Here is a 22,174-nt window from a genome sequence, read left to right as displayed (position 1 = left end):
TAACGATCCACAAGAGCGTAGCTTGTGGTTCTGAAGGTCACAAGAGCATTTGAACTGCTAATCGAAAACCGCTATTGTTGTTAGCAGGGCAATCCTAATGAATCATGCTGTTAGCAAACAGCACAGGACTCACCTCTGTAGTAAAAGAGGCACAGGTCGGACAGGACAAACCACCTCTTTTTCCATAGCTTCATCCCTGTACTGTCCTGAAAATGCAGCAGAGGAACAGGGTACATTTATTCAACTAACAAGTGGCAGCGATTTATTTAACTTTTTTTTTTTGGTAAACATGACAGAAATCTGTTTTATCCAACACAAATCTCCTTTTAATTCGTATTTTGAGGTCGAAATGCATTACACAATCTGCCGATAATGTTGTAATCACAGACAGAAAGGTCACCTATAAAAGATAATTTGTGTTTTTGGGGGATGTTTTCTTACATATTGTTGTCTAAAATGCCTAGTAAGACATTGGAAATTATCCAAGTAAACAAAGATTACTTTAATGGTGACAGTGTAGAAGTCATCCACTTCGCATTGCATTTTTGGGTTGACAGTGAGTAGGCATAATGTATTTGGTAAGGAAACATTTGATTTCTCTTATGGAATAAACAAAATACCACAAAAATAAACTTTCTTAGCTTAACTTGGTCTTCAGTAGCAGCTCAAAGCGCTTTTTATTCTGCTGCTCGAAAAGGATGAAGGGTGAAGTAAAGGGTATTAACTCCCCCGTTTGCTTTAATGGAAAACTTGAGCAGAGTCCTTAATCGTAGATTCCATGCAGAGACAAAAGTAGGGGGAGGGACCTCAACAACTCTGTCATTATGGTAAAACAGCATGTGGGCTGCAGTTTACTTTAAATGGAAATTCACTTCCACAAACCAGAATGCTTAACACATTAGTATCAAAAAAAGAAGATTCACAATGCCAGATGCTGTTCTGTATGTTCTTGAAGGAGGCAGATCTGAAACAATGAGATTTAAATGCCTTGTGTCCATTAATTCACCACCTTTCCTCCATTTAATTAAGATCTTAACCACTCATTTTATAATGTGTTCATGAATAAACTTTGTAAAAGTTTTGTCAGATCCTGGTCTGTAGAGGCTTTCACCATCACGTCAATCGCTGTGGCATTTTGATCTCTCAGTGGATCAATTGAGGGGCAGCAGCTTTCTCTCAGCCAAGGACTTCAATAGCTTCCAGGTTTCAATGAGGCAGGAAAATAAAAGTGCAAATCCAGCTTTTATTCAGGGTAGCAGATTTGTGGTCTTTTGCTTGATGTACGTCACCCTGATTGAGGTCTCCAAAGAAAAAGCAGATGGCAGCTGTACCAAAGGAGGCCGTCACGTGTTCACAAAACTGCACTGGGAGTCTGCAATCAAAACTAAATGAGACTCCCAGTTAGGAAGCATGAGAGAATTCTGACTGGCCAAGAGCCGCTTCAAGCATCCCCTTTTCACCCTCCTCTAAGGAGCCCTTGAGCTGGGTATTCAAACAGTGCCCCTGCTGGATAACTGGCTGAGCAGACACACTGGATAAAGAAATGCTCAGATTCTGAAAGACATCAGAAAGCTTTCTTTGTGCTGATCTTAAGACTGTTGCCGCTCTGTAACAACTTGCAGATAATAAGTAGAAGAACAGACTCAACAACGTAGTAATTTATATCAAATGTGTATCATTATTTTCCTTTGCTGTGTTATAAGTAACTTTCTGTCATTGTCAGTTTTTTAAGATGCTAAAGACACACTGGTGGCTCTGACGATCTCTCTTTAAGCCCAGCAGAAAGTAGTGTTAATTCTACCGTCTGCAGACTAACTCACAACGGCATTGGTAACATGCTGTTTAGCAGATGCACTGACCACGTTTATGAATTTACTTTTGTGTTTTAATATGTGCTTACATTTGATAGTTAGCATGTAATACAAAATATAGTATCTAGTCAATAACATTAAAAAAAATGTTTGGATGGGTGGTGCTTGATGAAAATTCAGAGGATCAGGAAAATTATTATTATTTATCATTAGGTGGTCATGACTGTTTATATCAGAATACATTGGAAGCCATCCAGTAGTTCGTGAGACATCTCATTTCAAAAGAAAGTGGTAAAAAAAAAAACACAAAAAACCTCACCAACACTTGAACTGACATCACCATGCATACATCCACACTGCCAGCATTACTAAATTCTTACTCACCTGTTTATAAAGCCAGTTTCTCTTGATAACTGGGGCGCTGGGATTCCTCCTGATGGAGTTGGACCGCTTCCCAAAGTTGTGAATTTTTTTAGAAGGTCTTGAGGGCTACAATTACAGCATGAATGAGAAAAGCAAACTAAAGTGAGCTAAATCCACGCAAAACAATACATTTGTCTAGACTTTCCGAAGCTATTTAAACAGGAGCCGGTTGGTTTTTCATTACTTTCCAAACTTAGCAGAAAGGCATGATCATCTTGTGTTCGTGTGTGCCACTCACTCTTCCTGCTGGGCTATTGGGGTTTGCAGCGTAGTCCGAGCCGCCTGTGTAGTTGGAGGCCTCACTCATGGTGCTTACTGGCCGTTCCTTCTTCTCATTCGCTGGCACTTTGGAGGCAGATCTAAACGAAAGACACAAAGCATGCCAAGAGCACACACGCAAGTCGTCAGTGAGAAATACAGACTGTATCATGTCCCATATATTTATGTCCAATGTCTTCCATAAGCAAAGGAAAATGGGAGGAAGCAGCCTTTATCGTCTGTTCCCCCATCTCTCCTCTGAAGTTCGACTCTGTTGAGATAATGAGATCTCAACATGGGCTTATGAATCAAGCCAATTACTCCCACCCTGTCACTGTAGATAGATTTCCAGTTCTCTAACAGCTTTACAGTAAATGGTCTGCAAATTCTGCCTGACATATCGAAATGAAGCAGCTGCAGCAGTGAATCAGGTCAGGATGTCTCTAAAAAGACAAAAGTTTTTTTTTTTTTTTTTTCAAGCAAAAGTTGAAGGCACGGTAAGTTCAATACGTCTGCCATAGGATGGAACACCTTGTGAAATTAGTTGTCTCTGGCCTGTGGAGATGTCCTACATTCTTAAGGAAAGGAACAATGTTGCGGTCTAGAGGGAACAACACAGGAGAACCAGAGTGGAGCAGAAATGCTGCAGCAGTGGAAAAAAAAAAGCGTTCTCTCTCAGTTCCTCTCGGTTTTACTGCACTGAATCAGGACAGAATCTGCCAACCCTGCACTGCGAACTCCCCCATCTGACCTCTCCATATGATCAATGATTTATTATTTATAGACTCCAGATTATATTTTACACCCCAACTACAGTAGCTACAGTAGTTCCATCTTTTGATCTATCCTTCTGTTAGACATGAAGACAAAACTGTCAACATTTAAAACAAGGAAACTTGACATCAATTTAAGAACAGTTGAATCCAGACTTCATGCTGTTATACTCAAGGTGCAAAAACATAAAAGGGACCACAACGGACAACATCAGTTTTATTCACAACAGCAGGTAGAACACACAGGATGTTCATTCCCGTGCAGCACAGTGACAGGCCTGATATCACCTGCAGGCACCTCAAAACAATGACAAGACAAAACAATGAGAATCACAGACAGACGTTGTCTTACCTGCATTTAGCAGAAGAGCTAACTAATTTATTACAAGGTACGGCTAAGCTGAAAGAAGCAGCAGCGTGTTATTATTGTGGACCTGAGATTACCTGGTCAATAGGAAAATTTCATTAATTAAAGAGATATTTCTTACTGTTAGGGTGAGTTTTCTGTTTTAGTTTTAAGTTACTAACTATATAATGGGGTTCTGTGTAGTGGAGACACCAGCCGGGAATTCAAAGGAAGGGCAAGTGGCTGACTAATGGTCTCTCGAATTGAAGAACACACAATTTTTAACTCACTGTTCTAAAATAGGTTCTTGTGCAGAGCAATAAGTAGCCACTGAGATTTGCCTTCTTCTCCATCTAATAAGCTTAATACAAGATTTTCAGCACTTCCAGTGACACAAGAAATCCTGACTGAACCATAATCAATGGCATGTGGGCGTGCCATCATAACAGAGAGCAGGAAAGGCGATGAGAGTGGACTGACTCTCTTTCAGAGAGTTATTGCTCTATTTGATGCTCTATTTGGCACCAAACCAGATCTTGACTTTGAGTTGCAGGTAATTAGTGTGAACCTGATAATCAATCTGCATGCAGTGAAATCGAAAAAGAGTGAGAGTGTCAAACTGGCAGCATTAGTGTAAAGTTGGCCTGTGACTATTGGCAGACAGAGAACATGAGAAAAAAGGATTCTAAGTTTCAGTCCTAAGATCTATTTTACAATAAATCGCATTGAGAAAGTGTATTATTGCATTTGTGTACTTCAATGAATTTAAAGATTAGCTGAAAAAGGGTCAGAATTTGGATCAAAGAATTAGCATCTCAGCAAAAATACAATAATAACAATAAGACGGATCACAGCAACTTTAATTCTGTTCATCACATACACCAAAGAAAAACAGCCAATCTTTACAACTAAGAAGCTGCTACTAAGCAGTTTTAGCTTGAAAAGCAAGTTACAAATTATTTGATCAATGGACTATCTGTTTCATCATGTACTTCCACTTCAACAGCCCATTTCCACACCATTTAAAAAACTAAATAAAAACAAATTGTATTTACAACTACTTTGTCTTTCCGAGCGTCCCCTCATTGGGCCTCTCTAGTATTTATTTCTTAACCGCTTAGAGTAAATGCAATACACACACACACACACACATGCACACAATGGAGACCACCAAATTCTTACAGTTTGACATGAATCTCTGCTTTAACTGGGTTCCTCTAAAATGTTAGCATGAAACCTCACATGGATTTTGCTACTATTCTTATCCTGTTTTGAATGTTTGTCTGCTTTAAATTACTGTTTTCTGGTTTTAAGTTGATGCTTGTGTCCTGACAGCACCAGCCCACAGTGGAAATGATTGTAATGTAAGAACACAGTAATAGTTGTAGCAGAATACCATGAGCAACACTCATCTTTGTGTTTACCACAACTCAGTGTCAACAACAAAGTCAATGAACCTCAAAGTGACGCTAAAAAATGCCATGTGATGTTCCATCTTCAGAAATGTCGTGTTTCACAAAAGAACAAACAGATACAGTTGCTCAGTTACCTGCAAGAAAGCTGCCTAGACAGGTTGCCAGTCTATCTTAATATCAACATCAAGCTAAGTTTTTTTAATCTTCTTCAATCTTATTTTCCGTCAAGGTTATTTCAGTAGTTTTTCAACACTGGGCACAGCTCTCAACATGGATTGAGTACAATATTCAAAACTAGAATTTCATTTCACTTAAGTCTAGTGTGAACTATCCAAATGAAAAAAGATTAAGTGGCTCGGCCTCTAGGCAAACAGTGTATTTTTACCTTTATTAGTGCTTTTGGGTTCAGACATCTCAAATCATTTGTTTGTGTTGAACAAAAACATCAAACTGTGTGTCGGCGAAAACGAACAAGAAAGTCCTTGTATCAATTCCACAGACTGAAGGCGGACCCATATGTATTGAAGTGTCAGATCACTGCCTGGTTCTGGATGGATTTTGTGTGCCTGCGAGAGTGTCAGTCTGTGTGAGCAAAAAGAGTGAGGAGGGATTATGCTGCCACTGAAGCTCGGCACTCTGAGCACACTGGGGCGAAACACTGAACTGAGTGGCTGAGCGTGCATTTTAAAATGACCACACAGCATTTCTAAAGAGATACGGCTGCTTTAAAACAACTTTGTGTTGCTGAACTGGACCTTTATCTTTTTATTAATTAACAAAAGGCTAGAACACAAGGCAAGCATGCTCCGATTATTTATCAGCGTATACACTTCCACTCGACCACAGAGGCAGCATAGCAACAGCAAACAAAAGATTTACAGATTCGAACATGAACCTAATCTGGCTCACCAGACACCAGTCTTCCCTCACACTCCTTTTGTTGGAAATCATCATTACAAAACAGGCAGTATGCTCTTTGATGAGCTAGTATTGTGTTGTGTAGTGAGGGTTTTACTGATATTAGTCAATGGGTAAAAAGATCGTAATTCAGATTTTTTTTAGTCATACCCCAAGTTCAGAAAAAATGAGTAATAATGTCCCTGTGGCTAGTTGTTTGTAAAGGTTTAGATGAACACAACAAATGGTTCAGGCAGTAAAGTGCACCTTATGGGACTTTGGAATGCAAATACATAACAGGTCATCAGGCAAAACACCATTCAAAACACCCACAGTCTGTTGTTAGTGTGCAACAACAATGACTATTAACAGACAGACATGTTCAAGTGTTTTACATAAAAACAAAAGTAGAGAACACACAGTTATTCATTTACACCCAATGCTGGATTACCTGCTAAATGCTGGGTGACACAATTTTCCACAATTCACACTACAAAACAGAGGAAAGACACATTTGTTGAGAATGAAAGTTTAAATATTTTGACAAATGACGTGTTTTGAAGACGAGCTGTACACAGGTAATGTTTTTGTTATGTACTGAATCTATACATTTGACCACATCATTGATAGTCTGAAAAGATTACATGTAAAGCCCAGTTATTACAATGATCGGATCTGATGCGCAGCATTTTTCCAAATGGTATGATTTTTAATTCTTCATTAATTCCCGATTTAATTTCTTGTTTAACTCACTATGTTACCTCAGATGCAGTCACCTCTGTCTGCTTGTAGTCACCACTCTGTGATGCCGAACAACTGACTGGTTACACATGATGAGTAATAACCAATCAATACTGAAGGATAAATGTTGTAAAGCTGTGTTATAAACAAACACACGTAAAACATAAAGAAACCAATGCATTTCAATAAAGTTTTGCATTGGAGTTTGTTTGTTTGTTTCACCTTCAGGCGTTTACATTGGAACTTGAAACTTAAAAAGCCATTCCTTCTCTTGCATGATGGTTTACAGTGGTATGTAGATTGTTTTTATATTAAAATGTCTCCTTCAAAACATGAAAGCCAAAAAATAGCTACTTTTTAACATTTTTAATGAAAAATACAACAATAAATGATTCCCAAAAATGGCCTAACTTGCCTACTCAAGCTATAATTATATGACAACACAGAAACCTGCTGATACATACAGTATCATGACTTTGCTAGACTGGGCAAATCTGTTAGACGGTGTTTGTAATATGATTTATGCTTAGAGTGGCCTGAACTGATTAGCTTATATATCAACCTTCTTATGTATCATCTTCTTTCCACGCATCACCACGGTGGATTGACTGTACTTGTGAGTAATGTGGATGAATACCTCTATCAGACTATAAAGTGGCCGTATTATTTCATATTACCCAGCATGTACCTGGATAATGGTAGCTTTGCTGGAACAGTCACTGAGAAAGTGTTTATGATAAAAAAACACACCCTCACAGAAATGTCTGTTCATCTAACAAAGTAAATGTAATGTAAAAATGCTTTGCAGTAAAACAGTCCTATTCAAAGATATTCAACATTGCCCATATCAGTCTAATATGCACAGAGATATTTAAGGAATCGCTAATGTATAAACTGCATTGACATGTTTTTACAGCAAATATTGCCACATTCCCCAACCAAACTGTGTTTAACACGTGGTGAGACTGTGTTTTGGTTAACATGTGAGTTGCAGTTCACAAGTATTCCCTGTCAGCCTGCACACGATCATGTGGACCACTAGAAATAGGCACAGACATAAACCCTAATGACAGTAGAATGCTGAGGCTGACATTCATGGAGGTGGGTGAGGCCTCATGTCACATTCAGAACTGTAGAACTGGAGCAGTAACTCACCACATCACAGCATAGGTGACAGTATAAATATGAGCTGCAGATGTGTTTGTAATGTTGCCAGTTAATGTCCTTTAAGCAACACTAAAGCAGATTAAGAGAGGCTAATATACAAATATCCTAAATTGGTACCTTAATAACTACACAGTGTCAATGCTCTGTGTGTTCCTGCGATGTGTCTATATGACTGAGGCCACAGAACTGAACTGAAATACTGAGGCTCCATCTGTACTAATACATTTTCATTTTAAAATGCATAACTTCTGCTATGCCTAGTGTACACATTATTCTGGAGCTTTAGGACCTCTAAAATGGTGACTTTTGGAAACACTGCAAGCGCAACCAAGGAGTTTTCTCGTCCAGTAAGCTCCTCGGCTGCGTTGTTGTCTAGACAAGCAGAAACAAAGACTTCTGAAAACAATTAAACAGACGCCCACTTCACTTCCTGACTGGTCATAATTGTCACTATGTGCCATTCCCTGATTTATCACCTGGATGGTTACATCAACCTTGACAAACAGTGGTTAATTCAGCATGCATAAGAAATTTCAGGCATTGCTTACCTTGTTGTATATGCTAGCAGCTGTTGTGCAGTTACGGACCTACTTCTACAACTTAACAACCAACCTCCTTCTTCATATTTACACCGGCACCCACATGGTCAGTGCATATGAATGGTCATGTGATATGTACTTTCAGGCATGTTGGTATGTATGGAGAATATTTCTAAAACTGCGCTTCAACACCAACCTAGACAGAGATTGTTTGTATTTTTAAAAATGTTTTAAAACAAAAAGGCATTAGTGTGGCTGTAGGGAAGCTAACACGTGAAAAGGAGAAAAGTCTGGGGTTAATGTTCTGGCTGAAAGGACGGACAGAGAAGATTTGTTTTCATCAAAACCTTTAAAGAGTGTCTGTCCTAAATCAGTGGCAACTTTCTTAAACATTATAGTACAACAGCAATGCAGCATCTATGCCTTTTTTAGCCAGTTATGTGTTGCCACTATACAAGAGGCTATACCACCGTCTCATACTTGCTCACCTAATCATGGATATTGTACATAGGTAAGTTACAAATCATGGGAGACCCTTGTTTTATTCCTGGACTGAGATACAAGAGCAGATTAAAGATGGTTTCTCAAATCCGTTAACTCAAAACTAATTTCAGTTTCTCTCGTGAATTCCTTGTACTTCCTTTATAGCTGTAAGGATTGTCTGTTTTATGTTACTTACAATATATGTGTCTTAAGGCCTCGGTAATGGTCTTTATGTTATAGTAGACTGACAGTAAAAATAATAATGCCAAATCAAAGCAAAGATTTGTGTTTTTGATGGATTTAAAGTGCAGAGAAGATTAGGCAGAGATTTTCAGCCAGGCCTCTTCATCCCTGTGGCAGCTTAAATCCGTCTTTGCCTTTTCTTACTCATCCAGGGTGAAGATATTCCCCTTTTTTTATTTTTGCTAAAGCACAGCCAACTGTTGGACAAAATGCACTGTAATAAACCTAAAACACCAAGAATTTAAGAAGTAGGTTTACCACTTTTCTGTTGTCCTCTTAATATTGACCTCTGGTACATCTGATATACATTCATTTTGCAGATGACCTTAACGATAAAACACTAATTGCTAAATTAGATATCATCTTGCAGCAGCATGTTGTGCTTCTTAGGGTGAAAAACAGCAGAGATGTGAGAGCAACACAGTGAGGAGAGGAATGTGTCAAGAGAGTGCAGTGTGACAGTTCTGGTACAACAAGCTTCTTCACAACCCTTTTCTGATTATTCAATCTCTACTAAAAATATGCAGCTCAGAAGAATTTAGTGAGACAAAAAAGAGCTCACTATTGCATGTTCTGGAGAACAGGATTTTCATTTCTAAGCCACATATTGAAAAAAGCTGAAACCAGGTCCCATGATGGGACATTGGGGAATTTATCCTCCTCTCGTTAGTCACAGTTTACCACATGGGAGTGAAATTTTATGTCTTGAAGCAGAACATTTTTCAATTTGCATTCGTGCTAAAATAAGTGACACCAGTTGTGATGGCAAGACTTTAGTGCAACAATCTAGCATTGTGGGAGATCTACTATGACAGGGATTTCTGAGGTAATTAAGAAACTGAGCAGAGCTGATACATGTTGCACAACATTAAGCTAAGATGGTAAAAGTGAACCATGAAAGATGATGTAAATCTAATGATGTGGGTTGTGATGCAAACAGTCTAGTATGTGAATATTTTGTGGTTACGGATCGGAACACAATAATATTGGAATAGAAATTGTTAACGACTGGTATCTGCTTTGTTTTTTCTGTGATGGATATCAAGAAAACATCTGGCCTGAAACACTTGACTTTGTCCACACCTTGCTATGAGCAGACCATGAGCAAGGTTAAAAAGTTAAAGGTGCAGACATCTGAAAATGGGAATACTGATCATTCCTGAGGTGGACATGCACTGACTAAATTTAGGCTGACATATTTATAGAGTTGTTCTTCTCGATGTGAAGCTCAACATGACTGGTTCCAATCCAGTCATGCGGGTAGCCATGTGATGAAAGCTGTGTAGATGATCACATGGATGTTGAAGGACACCACCTTGTACTTATGACAAAAGAAAAGTCCATAAACTTTGGTTGGGCCAAAACCAGGGATTAAATGTGATTACCCACATTCCTACTATCTGATGTACAGAGGAGGATACAATGGATTTTTTCATGTCAGCCCGTAGCATCAAAATTATTTCTTAGTGCTTTTCCAGGTACAAAAAACAAATAATACAATAAATAAAATCTCTTTGATGATTCAAGTGTCTAAGAAGTATCTAAAGAGTCACAGAAGGTTAGTTCTTATTTCTACACTCATGAAGGCAGAAAACTGAGGAAGCATTGAAGAGAACAGAGCCTTCTATAAACTCCAGAATTGATGTCCAGTCATCAACTTCTTTATATTTACTTTTCATTCAAATAGTTGTGATTAACAAGTTGAGATTCACTATGCATGTGCAGTTTACTTACTTCTTGCCTCAGCTTTTAAAACAACATGAGCATGTTGATAGAGAAGCATTCCTATCTGTGTCAGTACCGTCTCAAAGCGCACTTTCTCACTGGCTGGCTACTCCATGTCCTTGTGGAAAGCTCTGATAGAAGAGGCTTTGAACTGAAAGGGCAAAACCGCAAATAGAGGATGGCAAGGCAACAACTTGCGCAATGTTGTCCACACATCGGGAGTTTAAACAGCATACTGTAGTGCTCAAAAATGCTACCCAGTGGCATTCTAAAGGCAAAAACAAGAGACTTACTGTTCGTTGACGACAAAGATGCAGTTGTCTTGTGAGGGTAAGCCTGAGACAGGATGCTTGCAGGTCACCTTCCGCTCATTGTGACTAATGAGAATAGGGAGGGGGAGAAGAAAAAAAGGACTCATCAATGTCTGAACCTATATGTCATACACCATGCATTAATACTAGTTCATCTTTGTAAAATAGCTAATGGATATGCTGCTTATTGCTGTAAAAACTATTTTTAGAGACAGGTTAAGAAAACCCTTCAACTGGAAAATATGAGAACAGCTGAGGCAGAATGTCTGTTAGGTAGGCAGTGATGAAAATACTGAGTGGTGACAGGATAAATACAAAATATGGAAATACTAGCAAGCCGTGCCAATCAAAACTGGACCAAACTTTAAAACTTGTCAAACCTGACATATACCGAGACCATATGACACCAGAACAAACGCTTTTTGAACACCAAAATCCAGATAAAATCAATACATTACCATGAAGACACAGTCTATGGCATGCTAGTGGTCCATAACAAAAAAAAAAGAAAAATGCTTTGCTCCGAATAAGAATCCTCAGTTTTTTGCCTTTCCAACAATTTAGAACAAGATAAGAGAAGAAAAGAACAATTTAGATGCACTTTGTGTGTGCAAACCTTTACACTAGCTAAAAGCCCATTTCAACAAATCATAACAACAAACAGAATCTAGAGGCTCCAGCAGGCTGTTGTGCCATTTAGCACTCAAAATCTAATAACTGAGGTACACAAGATGCCACCCACCCATTCTGCTGGCCAATTACAGCTGCCCACAGTCACTTCCACCCTGCCACAATTAGAAGACCAAGACACAGGCCTCACAGTCTCTGGAGAGGAGGAATCAACAACAGCAGCTTTCCAGTAAAGCACAGCCTGGTCAGTGGTGTGCTTATGTGGATGGCCTGGGGGGGACATGGGGCTCAGTTACGAAGTTTTACTGTTCTACACTGTTACTAGTGCATCCTAAATTAAGTTTTTCCTGAAACACTGTTATTGGAACAGTAACTAGACTGCAGACTTAATTCAATATCAACTTCATATGTCATAACCAACAAATAAGAGATGGAAAATCAATGTACCATCAGCCAGATGGGAAGTTCAGAGGCAGCAGTGTACATTCAACATTGTATATCATAATCAAATGTATTGACAACAGCGGAGATTAAACAAACATTAAATGACATGGGTAAAGGGAAGAGCTGCAATGTCAACAACAGCCTTCAAGGCTACTACTGCCTCTACATGCTGGTCATTTATTCTATATTTCAGCTCAGTCAGGCTGTACTATAAACAGAAGAGAGTCAAGCTACAGCCCAAAAATAACACAGCTTTTAAACATGGGGTACTCATGTACTGAAAAGAGCAAATACCAAGTATGAAATAGGGGGTTTAGTTTCAGTTAGCCTGGAGAGCAACAGTCTCCACAGCTCTGGTCTATAATTACTGGAGGCACTGTTGGCAGCTGAGCACTGTGCGGTCTTGGTGCAGGCCCACGGCACCATATTTCTTTGGTATCCTTCACACATGCCTATACTGCTCAGCACATAGACTGGCCACAGATTTAAGGGAATCAGGAATGTATGGAATATGTATTTATGTACTGACAGTGGGATGAAACAATTATTTTATGATTGGTTCCAATAATCACTTCCAATGAGGAACCAGTCCCAAACTATGCATTGTTTTTTGTAAATTTCCCAGCTGTGATACTCTTGATTCTCTTCCAAATTATGACTTAATTCATGCACCTAAAGTTTGCTTTCATGTGGCAGTTTTGCCATAACTAAAGGGAAGAGGTTTAAATATATCAGTGCATTTGGTCTAAGTATTAACTGGCAATTCATACCATTTCATTAAAGGAAGGCAAAGTGCTTCCTTTTGAGATATTTAGCAAATGAGTCTACCGAGGATGGATATTATTTATTATTGAGTGACTTCAAATACATCCATAAAACACTGACTACCGTAACTCCTTACACTGCCTAATGCCTCTGCTGCGATATACTGGAGAATTATTAGCATGTTCCCTGCTGTGGAACAGCATGCAAACAAATAAATACACAAGACAGTATTCATACTATCTTGCATATTTTTGAGTTTGCTAAATATTTTTTTTTTAAATTTCAAGTTTGTATCAAAGCTGAATCACACTGACTGGTAACAACGAAGGACTGTGCAATATGAAAGGGTCACTAGTACTCCCAATCCCACTGGGAACCAACAGCCTGTCTGCAAGCCTGTGCAGTTTTGAGCTTCTTTCAGCTCATTGAGTTGGTTTGGCAGTCTCTGTGGTGAAATCCTAGTGGCTCTGAATGATGGTACAGTAAGTATGTTCTCCCAACACACAAGCGCAAAGAAGCCAATTGTGCACTAGTTGCTCAATGAAACTGGCAACACAAAAACAGCAGACAAAAACAAGTCAAACATCTACTGTTGCAAGCCAAAAGGCACCCAGACACTTTCTCCAGAAGTATGCAGACCAAACCAAGGAAATAAGGCAACTCGGCAGGGATTTTGCATTAAGCTGATTGATGACCCCTACTCAGTCTATACTAAACAGGGTTCTGTAATGCTCAGGTTTCTCTGTTTCTGTTGTACAGCAACCAATATTGAACAGGTGATTGCTGAAAGAATTAGCCATTGGAACTTCATACTAAATTTAACCCCAAAATGCAATGATCCTGATTCAATGACAACCCCCTTGAACAATTGCTGTTTGAGAGGCTTGGGTGGGGCACTGAATCAGACTAGACAATTCAATATATTGGTTAATTTACCATAATTTACTGTTAAAAATTACTTTGAAGAACACTGTGTTCAGCATTTGTTTGAATAATCCATTTCATTAATTGTGATCAGGAACATAAGGATGTGTTCCCCTTTAAAAATCAATGAAATGTCACATCAAATTAATTTTGAATTAAGATCAATACTTGAATTCAAGACATCAACTGCCCCATACACCAAGTTTTATCTTGCTACAAGAAAATTGGAGCAGCCTGGCTGCTGAACTTTAAAAAAAAAAAAAAAAAAAAGCAAATGACACTTCAGTTAAATTAGCGATTTTAAAATGAACTTGACCAAGGGTCTTACATCTTTAAGATGAAAAGGTTCTTAGAAAAGTTAATGCAGATGTGCATGTCCAACAAATGTGCAAGGTCAGCGTGCCTATAGTATATCTTTATGGACGGAAGCAATTTAAGAGGGTCCTAAAAATTCCCAACGCGACTTATGTGATAACTGAGGAAAGTGAGTTCTTGAACCTCAGTGGAAAACATGGGGTCCTTGAAGTAACCTAACATGATGGCTGTGGTTGTATGTAGACCAAAATAGGCAGGATGACACGATACACTTTTTCCTCATCTTCCCTTTTCAGTAGAAACGTCTCCTTTTGGACAACCTACAAAGAAACAGTGGTTGTCTATTTTTAAACAGCTCTTTTAGCTGTTTTGTTATCTTATTCAAATTATACAGGAGTAACATTTAACATATGGCTGTGACAGCTTTGACAAAATTCAGCACAAAATCAATTTTACTGCCTCCATGTAGCATCAGCACCATGACTGCAAACATGACAGGATCACACTGCAAAACAATTACTGGCAAAATATGTGGGTTGACTGCCTTGTCTTACACAACATAAGGGCCTGCTGAAAACATCATTCGATAATAATGTAATCAAAGTTGATGACAACAACCATTGTTTCAACAAAATCAAGCTATACTGTGACCAGCCCAAAATTAAAGCTCCTTCTGAGTAAATAAGTTTTTCAAAATACCTCTTCCAACTAATCTCAGCTTACAAAACCATTTTAAAAAGTCACACATGCCCTGGAGGATGTGGTCTGTGGTCACTACAGTTGAGATTGAGTTAAAAATAACAGTACTGTACAGTAAGGGGAGCATGTGGAAGCATTTTTTTGGTTCAACAGAGGGCAAAAACATTGTATGCCTTTTATTCAGGTTTAGAATTTCACCTTATTTTCAAGAGGGAGATGCTGGTTTATGAGGTGGGTATGGGTCAAGGGCACCAGGAGGTTTGTTTTCCCTTGACCTCAGACATTCAGAGGTGGGGAACGTTGATTGGGAGTAAAAGCTGACCACCCTAAAGTGAGGAGGGTTGGGCTGTTTTCTGGCTTCTCAACTGTCTTGTCCACAATAATTAGCTGTGAGCTGCAGTAATGAAGAGCTTAAGGTCTGGGGGTCACTCCAGCACTCCACAGGCTAAGCTTTTATTGCTCTGGGTGCGTCTTTGATCCCCTCACTCCCCTTCAACTGCACAAACAACAAAGAGGCTCGAAGAAAGAGCCATACATCAGCGAGAGGGTAAAAGGGCTTCATGAGTTTTGACAGCATATCATTGGATTTTAACACCAGAGTTTGTGGGGCCTAGTGGAACCTCATAAATATCTTTGACATCCATTTGAAAGTGTTAAGTTCATTGAAAACAAAACTAAATATATTAGAATGTATAGGATTTCATTCTAATCTGGTAAAAAGCGGCAACATCCTCCACTCCAAATCTCAAGTAATGTGTTGTGTACACAGACGTGGCAAGAATGAAAATGGACAAAATGTCGGCACTCACTGATAAGCAGTCATCTTGTTTTTTATGGAGCAAAAAACAATTGCTATTCAACTCTCAGCCATCATCAACTTAATATTATTTATCAGTAAGTGCTGGCATTCTGTCTGTTCTAAAGCACATCTGGACTCAAAACACCTCTCCCCCTCAACCTCTCTATTTATCTAAAAGTACAGTGGATTCAAATTAGATGAGGAAACGTGCTGTGCAGAAAAGATGGTATTTTTCTCCACACAAAATGTCATTATGGGGATAAGTAGTATCATTCCATCCTTACTTTCTACAACCCAAGTAGAGAATGGTACAAAAAACATTATAAATGCTACTTGTGGTAATGTGTTTTGTCAAACCTTTTGGTGTGGAGCAAGTCTAAAAACTGAAGGGGATTTCCTCGTCCCATGTTGTGCTGAAAAACTGTAACAAATGTCTCTAAGTTCTTGTGAAGAGTCTAAGCTGCTGTAGGCACATTTGGACTCTGATACTCTAACACCAAATATGCAAATGGAAAGAATAATTGTCTACACTACTGTATCTGAGATGAAGATTTGATTGATGGCACTTGATGTTTATGTGTCTCTGAGGCAACAAATCACATCCAATAAACTCCAGCAGTGTGTGTTTTATAGCATGGAAGGTGTGCTCTAAAAAATGAATCAATGATCAGTTCATAAGGCTTTGGAATGTGGATTCCAGCACACAAGAAGCTTATTGGTTATTCTCTCTTAATTGTGGGATTTTCTTTACATACTTGATTTGTATCTGCTGCATTAGATAAAACGATTCCCCACCAAAGGCAGCATGACTTATATTTCAGGAACCTATGATCTGTTGTGTGATATTTCTTTCCTTCAAACAGTCATGCTGCTGCAAAAATCCAAGCTCTATGCTTTTTAACTTTAGGAAACCTCAAGCAAATAAAACTATTCCCTGCTCTCTCTCTGCCTTTACCACAGCAAATGTATCCTAATTATTTTTAATTGAATGCCTTTCAAGCTACTTCAGGGCTTACAATGGGCATCCTTGCCTACAGAAGTACACAGGCAGTATGAGCGTAATCAAGCAATCCAACTTCTTTTCCTAAAGATATGAATGATGCATACTCCACTGCGCAGCAGATGCTTTAATCACAGCACCTGACAGTAGCATAAATTAGAACATATTCACCATGTATCGGCCAGTACGATCACACCCTCATTCTAGCAGTGCTATAGTGGAATCCTTCTGTCCTATTTAAACCAGACTGCATGATAAGCATTCCAGTTCTGGCTACCATAACCCATATCAATATTACACATCTGAACAAGTCACATTTAACTCTGCATTTATACACATGGCAGTTAAAAAATAACATCCTACTTGTAAAATTACATGAAGATCACAACATTTATCATGTTTACATTATTTCTTAATGTCAGGACATCACAGGAAACCTACAAGCTAAGTCTACAGGAGTTTAGAAGGAAAATTTCTTGGTCCCTTGAACAAATCACCAAACCAAGCCTTTTAGTGACACTTAATTCTCTTTTAATGCTCCTAATCCTATTACACGGGAAGGAACTTGGACATACCATTTAACAGAATCAGTGAGTACTGATTAATGCTTTCATATTACAAGGTAAATACTCTTAACTAGCATAAAAAAGTGTGGGGTTGCAGTAGACCTCTTCCACATGGACACTGACTGGAGGTATGAATAGCCCTCCTCACAAAAGTTGAGCTGAATAAGCAGAATAGGCAGTTTATGAGAGGGCATGTGGGGGGCAGCAGGAGAACAGACAAAAAGACAAAATAGGGGCTTTGCAGTCCCCAAGAGGCCACATGACATGCAGTGCTGCAACATGAAATAATGTGCTGTCATCAAATGTGAATACCTGAAATATCTACCGTAAAATCCTTTGGTCTACTTTGGGAACATATCTTAAGGAAATGTTGTAGACAACCTGCATCAAAGCACAATTATTGCAGAGAACATAGCCAGTAGCTTCAGCTGCATGACTATTCAGCTTTGACTTTCACCCTAGACCTTTATACTTAACCACAGAAAACAGCTGCTCATTCAGGCAACAAATCAGATTTTTCACAAATAATGAAATTAGCAGCCCCCTCCAAGCAGCTGTGACTGTGTGCAAAGTGTGTCAAGGTGACACAGCTGAACAGGCAATTCAAGAAGATTTTACAGCCATGGAAACAAGCTGCCCTGACTAGGAAAAATAAAACGCTGATTGAAAGAAGTGAAACTCTGCATTTATGGTGAAAATTCACGAAGCTATAGGAGGAAAACTCTGATGCACTGTAGACATGTGAACTAAGCCTTACTGTGACTTGTGACCAGAGTTCAGCTACAACTGTTTCTCATCAAACAAAGGGACTGGTTCCTTAAAGGTCTATTAATGAACCTGAAACTAACTTCCCAACCTTACATCTAAAATTTCCATCTTCACTTTCAGTGTCTGCAAAACTTCCCTTGTTTATTACTGAATCTTCAATTTCAGACTTCATTAAAGACAACACCAGGCTTGCATTCAATATGACTGTTTTAAAACACATTTTAATTAGATATCACATCTATACTATAGCCTTTCTAACTATTTGGGACAAAGAGCAGAAGTGTGGGACCCAACATAATACTAAGAATCTTCAAATCAAGGTCAACTCCTTAAAGAAATAGAGTGAGAGGCTGAGATGGTGCATGTGGTAAGAGAAAAAACATGCAAAATTGGATTACTGATGATTATTTCTCAAAAACATATTTAAGTTCTAACACATTACTCTGAGATTTGTTGGGTTTGTACCATTAAAGGCTGTCACTGTAAGAAGTGGGAAGTAAAAAGCGCTTTCAGGACTTCATTCCCCTTTTTGCCACATGAGGCGAATGAACTGAGGAGCATTAAATCACGCAGAGCTAAAAATGTTTCTTTATGAGCCACTGTCTTGTCCCTACGGAATTCTTCTCTCAAAATGTATTAACAGATTAGTGCCGCCATCATGCAAAGTAAACGTGCATCTAAAAAAAAACTGAAACTGAAAAGCAAATACTGGAGGGGCCACTTCTTACATTCCTCTTCTCCATATCTCAGTAAAAATGTAAACATTTGACAAGAATGGTGGATCTGTTTACCATAGCCTGTCAATGGGCTGCAGGCTGGAGCTGACATCTCTGTGCAGTTTTTATTATTTTGCTGCTTCGTCTGTCATGACTCAAAGATTGAAAACAAATGCGGCCACGCCCTCGTCTTCTACTGATGTCCCCTACTCAGTGAGTGCTGGGGCTGGATCAGGAGTCAATACTGGGGCATGTGTTTATCTCCAGTACTGCTGACCTGCTCTTTAGTAAAACAGTGTCTCCCAAGCTTAAAAATGATTTGGATGGCCAATCTATCAACATTTTTTTATTCAATTTTTCCAACACAGCCTATCAAGCTGAATTGTGAAAAGTTTCCAAAATAGTGTACTCATTTCACATCAAATCATACAGAGTGGTCAAATCACACTAGCTTGTAAATGCAATTAATGTTTTGCAGAGGACTTACGGGGTGAATGATGGAGTGCTCCGCCCCCAGGCTGAACAGGACAAATAATTTGTGTCGGTAGAACAGATTGCTCAAACAACGTTGCCAACAATGGTGGCAGGCAGCACTGACAGGCAAAGTGCATGAGTAAAGGGGACCACATGGCTCTCCTATTAGATTTCAGAACCTAATTTTTACTCTGATGAACCACTATGTATGATATGTGGTGTGTGATGTTTAATAACTGCATGCCAATACCCACTTAATAATCTCCACTCCAACTTTATCCAGTAATCCATCAATCAGACCACACAGATGGAGTCTTGACCACACAAGTCCCCATAGGAATACTAAATGCTGTCAAAAACTAAGGCTATTTTTACATATGATGCTTGAGCATGACGCTCACACATTCATGCTTGACATAACAAGACAGCTAGCATCATGCCTAAACATACAAAAAGAAACATGAGGAGCAGGTTCAACTGCCTAAATGTTTCCAGGACTTATGGCATAAACTACAAATAACAAGAACAATATGAGACTTGTTACTTAACAGATGTAGAAGAGTTTGGTAGATTACTAAATAGAGGGCAGAGTCTGGGTCGCTTCAGGAAAGCCATGGGGCAGTTCTATAATTATGGCTTAATTAACTGTGATTCAGAGACAAAAGCTTTTAAAGACCACCCAGCACCACTGTGCAAATTAGTACTATTAGGAATAGAAAACTGGCTCTGGTGCAAAGTAATGAAGTACAGCTATGATGGGGAAACAGGGATGCTTCAGAACTGCTTGCAGTTAAGGGATGGCAAACACTTCAGAAAAGATGGAAATGGAAATGATGTTTCAACAGCTTCAAACAGTGCATTAAAAATTGGCAGGACAAACCCACTTCTCTGAATTGCATTAGCATCAGAGTTCTCTCAAAATCAAGAATAACCACAAAATAAAAACCAAAACAGAAAGTCTTAGCATTTGTTAAAATATTTCCCCTGTACTGGTTTATTCTCACTGTTGTGTGCAGTCACTCAAAACTCAACAGAACTGTGAAAAGAAAAAAAAATATTTTTCCTTTGGGATTTCACAATCAAAGTAGAGTAGGAAAGGAGTGCTTGTCACGCCAACCGCACACTATTTCTAAGAATGGAAAAGAGCAGCAATTATTATAAAAATATCTTTAACTAGAGAGTATATGAGTGAAAAGGGGTCACATCGGCAACACAGCATTTCTGAACTCGAAATAAACAGAATACACCAAGAAAATATACCTTATCAGTAGGGCAGCGTCCAGTGCAAAACGCTGTTTGTACATAAAGCCATATAGCCTAAGAACAAAACGCTGGCAAGAAGCCTGACCGGAGCTGATTATAACTGCAATACAGTAAGCAATCACAGGGCTTGCATCTAAATAGCCTTTAGCGAGGCATCTGCCATCACCGTCAATAGAATTTAACACCCCGATTATTATCCGCATCCACAGCACTGAATACACGGGTTCTACTTACAAACAAAAGCTCCCGTGAAGGTCCAGGCCACTTTAAAACCGCGGTGAAGTGAAGCAGGCAAGAAAAACGTACCGAAAATGAGCGAGTGGTTTTATCCAGATGTGAACGTCTCGAATAAGGACGTGGACAGTTTGTTAGTTTGGAGAAGGCTGCGTTGTGAAGTGCGCTTCTCTCGCTCAGTCCGCTGCCGCTGCTGCGATCAACACTGCACTAGTCCTCGCGCTGACTGCTTGTACCCGCGTGCGTCCGTAGTACAGACACATGAAACCGGAGAGGCGATGATGTCACAGTACGGACGGAGAGCTGCGAGGCGGCGGCTCCGGTTATTCGTTCACTCACAGCCCCGTTACAAAGCGGCCAAGCACCGTACCGCACCGCGCCGAGGGACTGAAGAGCTCCAATACACTTACAAAAGATTAACTCTGTTCACTCAGTGATAGGAAGACAACAGATCACAAGCACTATTGTTAAATAAATATAACTGTTTGGTGTTGATTAAAAAAATAAATAAACGAAACCTAAAAACGAAAAGCAAAAACTTCTAAGAGTGTAAACTGTAAGGTAGGGAAAAGACAAAACTTTTTTTTTTACATACTTTGAATTTTGCCAATAAATTTCAAGTTTATGGGCCTGGGGCACCAGCCACAACTTTGCTGAAACATTATGATCATTAGTATTTAAATTCCTGGTATTAAAGTAATTTAAAACCACAAATCACTAGAGATACTTAGCTGGTACTAGCAAACCTAGTACTACAGCAAGCTAATAAAGCATGACATTACTAGCTTAACTAGTTGACTCTGTTAGCTAATAATGCTATGGTGTAATAGCTTCAACAAATATAGAATGGCACTGCTAGCTTAACTAGCTGACTCTATGTTAGCTAATAATGCTATGCTGTAATAGCTTCAGTTAATAAAGCATGACATTACTAGCTTAACTAGCTGACTTTATGTTAGCTAATAATGCTATGCTGTAATAGCTTCAGCTAATAAAGAATGGCACTGCTAGCTTAACTAGCTGACTCTATGTTAGCTAATAATGCTATGCTGTAATAGCTTCAACTAATAAAGAATGGCATTACTAGCTTAACTAGATGACACTATGTTAGCTAATAATGCTATGTTGTAATAGCTTCAACTAATAAAGAATGGCACTGCTAGCTTAACTAGCTGGCTTTATGTTAGCTAATAATGCTATGTTATAATAGCTTCAATTAATAAAGCATGACATTACTAGCTTAACTAGGTGACTTTATGTTAACAATGTTATGCTGTATTAGCTTGAGCTACAAGAGCAAAATGATATCAGCTTAACATAGCTTGCAACAGCAAACTTGTGCCGCATATCATTATTAGTCAAACAAAAAGTCAACTAGTTAACATGCTTTATTATCTTGCCCCAGCAAGCTAATACAACATAATGTTATTAGCATATCATAGCTT

At 38.9% G+C, this 22,174-nt stretch overlaps 1 protein-coding gene across 25 annotated transcripts in view; it reads right to left on the bottom strand.

Annotated features, from left to right (window-relative positions):
* plekha5 (pleckstrin homology domain containing, family A member 5) overlaps nt 1-22,174 on the bottom strand; it is an 80,887-nt gene that overhangs the window by 24,323 nt on the left and 34,390 nt on the right. For 14 of the 25 annotated variants that reach the window (XM_035951725.2, XM_055008945.1, XM_035951727.2 and 11 more), the window contains 5 exons: nt 11,115-11,198; nt 6,375-6,413; nt 2,473-2,593; nt 2,196-2,300; nt 134-206 (listed from right to left, as the gene is read on the bottom strand). In XM_035951725.2, the coding sequence (XP_035807618.2) occupies nt 134-206; nt 2,196-2,300; nt 2,473-2,593; nt 6,375-6,413; nt 11,115-11,198 (422 nt within the window). Of the gene's footprint in view, nt 1-133; nt 207-2,195; nt 2,301-2,472; nt 2,594-6,374; nt 6,414-11,114; nt 11,199-11,590; nt 11,738-20,729; nt 20,986-22,174 lie in introns of those variants that run through there. The other 11 variants (XM_023277887.3, XM_035951743.2, XM_055008955.1 and 8 more) reach the window with 6 other exon arrangements.

Source organism: Amphiprion ocellaris, chromosome 3, assembly GCF_022539595.1.
Source record: "Amphiprion ocellaris isolate individual 3 ecotype Okinawa chromosome 3, ASM2253959v1, whole genome shotgun sequence".
NCBI lineage: Eukaryota > Metazoa > Chordata > Actinopteri > Pomacentridae > Amphiprion > Amphiprion ocellaris.
This window is presented reverse-complemented; position numbering and strand designations above follow the sequence as displayed.